Source organism: Lepus europaeus, chromosome 11, assembly GCF_033115175.1.
Source record: "Lepus europaeus isolate LE1 chromosome 11, mLepTim1.pri, whole genome shotgun sequence".
In the NCBI taxonomy this organism is placed as follows: domain Eukaryota; kingdom Metazoa; phylum Chordata; class Mammalia; order Lagomorpha; family Leporidae; genus Lepus; species Lepus europaeus.
The window spans coordinates 54,226,026-54,229,333 of NC_084837.1; the positions used below are offsets into that span (position 1 = coordinate 54,226,026).

The 3,308-nt window shown below is 33.6% G+C and overlaps 1 protein-coding gene across 1 annotated transcript; it reads left to right on the forward strand.

Moving 5' to 3' along the window:
- The first annotated feature begins 2,023 nt into the window (after positions 1-2,023).
- LOC133769494 (olfactory receptor 4K13-like) lies at positions 2,024-2,962 on the forward strand. The gene has a single exon (XM_062204705.1). It carries the CDS (start codon positions 2,024-2,026, stop codon positions 2,960-2,962), a length of 939 nt encoding a protein of 312 aa, XP_062060689.1.
- The last annotated feature ends 346 nt before the right edge of the window (positions 2,963-3,308 follow it).

Sequence of the window (3,308 nt, forward strand, 5' to 3'; positions counted from 1 at the left end):
TTCCATTAATCCCGTGACAGATGTGCTATGTTCTTCAAAGGGCCTAAGCTAAGAGTTTGTAAGTAATCAACCCAGAGACAACAGTATCAACATAATTTTGGAAATTGTTGACCAAGCTTTCCTCTGAAATCCCAACATACTTATACAAAATGGTTGTGCCAGCCATGGGTTGACATAGATGTGGACAAATGTGAAAAACAGGAAGTGGGTTAGCTGTTGTTTGCTGTGAAGAGACTAAATAATAAAAGAATAGCACATTTCTGTTATTTTAACCATGAACTATTCTGGCACATTGCAGTACTGGCAAAGCTCCCAAATCCAAGAGGAACTAATTATAAAAGAAAATTACAATGTAGTTATGTCAAGTATCAGAGGGATGTGACTCTTAGGAAATAGTTATTTCCAATTAAATTGATAGCCTTGATCTTTATTCAGATTAAATCATATTCATGGCCATCAGTGTTTTCTAAGATATTTTCTGTAACAAGGTAAAATATAATACAATTAATGTTGTCTCAATATTGTGTTCCAAAACTCTTCTTACTTTGGAATTTTGAAAGTTTAGTGTTGTCTGCTTTTAAAATAGACATTAGGATTTTATAACCCTGTCTATACAAGGAAACATGGCTATACTGTTTAGACTTTAATACCTTATTTTTGTGTCTTCCTGATTGTGGAAAGCTACACACTAATGAGAGTTTTCAAAGATTCTAACGTGCCATGTACATGACCTTTTAATTGCCAGGGGAATTAATTCACATCATACAAGGTGTTCCAGACTCATTAATTGACGTATTTCTCACATTGTCTCATACAACTTCAAAATAAAAATGATTTCTTTGTTATTAGAATTGGAACATAGGAATGAAGACAGAAGGAAGTAGGAGAAGTGGGTAAAAGTCCAAAATAATCTCAGTGACTTGAGAGGTATGAAGAAAACATATTTAAGATATTTTTATGCTTTTGCTTTATGAAATGAAATGTCCTTTTTATTTTTTATAATTTCAATAGTAAGGCACATTTATTACATGATATTTTTTGTTATCAAGAGGTATAAGAAAATATGAGACATGTTATTTTACTCTCCAAAGTAAGTCACTAAAATACTTTGATATGCAGAATGTCAAGGTATTTTCTTTTACTGACATTAAAATATTTTTCATTTGTTTAAATATATTTGTATATTCATTTAAACATCTTGTATTTTACTTTGCTCAAATATAGAGTTCTTGAAATTATCCTTACTGATTTTTAAGAATTTTACATTAAACATATATGTATATATAATATATAATATATTATTATATATAATATAGTACATAATGTACTATACATGATGTACTCTTCTCCCTGAGAGAAGAATTGAATATTTGGTCCTTTCTTCTGCTTTAAATAAAATGAAAGTAAGAGGGTATCTGATTTAGAGCTACTATAGATTTGTGTGTATCAAAGATTCATTGCATTTTTCATCTGTTTATTTGACTTCAAACAGCAGCTACAGAACTGACTCCTAAATTGTGAGTGTTCCATACTCCATCTAATCAGTTTTGTTTTTTCTTGGTCCTTTTATTCTATTTGAAAACCTTTTGGCTCCTAATTCACTTTTATGTCCTTTGATCATCAAACCCTGTAGAAATGTATTACAAAGCAAGAGCCCTCTTCTTTGTCTATGGAGAACCAATAATCTGTTCCTCAAGATCACCAAGGTGGCAGGGAGCTTCCACACCCTCTCTCCACCTTTCTCATGTTCAGCTTCCTCAAGATGACTGTAGAATTGAGTTATGTTGATAGCTTCAATGCTGGTCTCACATATTGGCTTATGGCTGATAATCTTTGCTGGGAAATTACGTCTATTGAAAAAATTTTGTATTTATCATTTAATACTTTTAATTCTTTTTGTATATGGAGTGGACTTTAGGAAGCAGACTTAAGTGAATACATATTTCATTTCACATTTGTTTTCCTCACAGAATTTAATCTGTTTCAATTTTATTTCAGGTAACTTCTACTATCAGCCAAATAAATGGAAAGACAAAATCAATCCATGGTATCTGAGTTTATTTTGCTGGGACTCACAGAGTCTCATGAGTTACAGATTTTCTTTTTCTTATTTTTTTCTCTCATCTACATATTGATTGTGTTAGGAAACGTCATCATTATCGTCGTAGTGAACCTGGACCCTCAATTGCATTCTCCCATGTACTTCCTACTGGCCAACCTTTCCTTTATTGATATGTCTCTGGCCTCTTTTGCCACTCCTAAGATGATCTATAATTTAATCAGCGAATATAAGACAATTTCCTATGAAGGCTGCATGACACAGATGTTTTTCCTTCACCTTTTAGGTGGAAGTGAGATGATGTTGCTTGTAGCCATGGCAATTGATAGATATATTGCCATATGCAAACCCCTCCACTACAAAAATATTATGAGTTCTCGTGTTTGCATCGGGCTTGCACTTCTCTCCTGGACCACTGGCTTTGCGCACACCGTGAGTCAAATGGTTTTCACAGTGACTTTGCCATTCTGTGGTCCCAATGTTGTGGATAGTTTTTTCTGTGATCTGCCTCGGGTGATCAAACTTGCCTGCACTGACACTTACGTCTTGGAGCTCTTAGTCATTGCAGACAGTGGACTACTCTCCTTGTTCTGTTTCATTTTTCTGTTCATCTCCTATAGCATCATCCTGATTACTGTCCAGCATCACTCCTCTAAGGGGTCTTCCAAGGCTTTGTCTACTCTTTCAGCTCATGTTACAGTGGTTGTACTGTTCTTTGGACCTTGCATCTTTATCTACATATGGCCATTCAGCAGTGTCTCTATCGATAAGGTCCTCTCTGTATTTTATACAATTTTTACTCCACTTTTAAACCCACTCATCTACTCATTCAGGAATAAAGATATGAAGAAAGCATTAAGAAAAATAAAGATCCAGTATGTCAGTTCCAGATCAGTTTTTTAGCTGAAATGTTATAAGCAGCAAAAACATAATTACCTTGCCATCATCAGTATCATAGCCATCATTATCATCATCCAAGGACATAAGGTGTATGATTTTTTTATCAAACAGAAATCACATTTTGGGAAATGATAATCTGTCTCTACATGCAATAATATATCCTGATTTGTCCATCAAAGTACAAACCATTCCAATATATCATTCCTTTACATTGTAATTTTAAGTTTTTTTATAAATGTAATCATTTTAATTTATTACGTTTGAACCATCTGAAGGCACAGCAGTGAAACAGACATATTGTTGTCAACAGAGAAAAAAGCTAAGCATTAGAAATTACAACAGACTTGCC

What these genes read in the sequence shown, in the direction of transcription:
- LOC133769494 (XM_062204705.1), top strand. Translation starts at nt 2,024, where the DNA reads ATGGAAAGACAAAATCAATCCATGGTATCTGAGTTTATTTTGCTGGGA.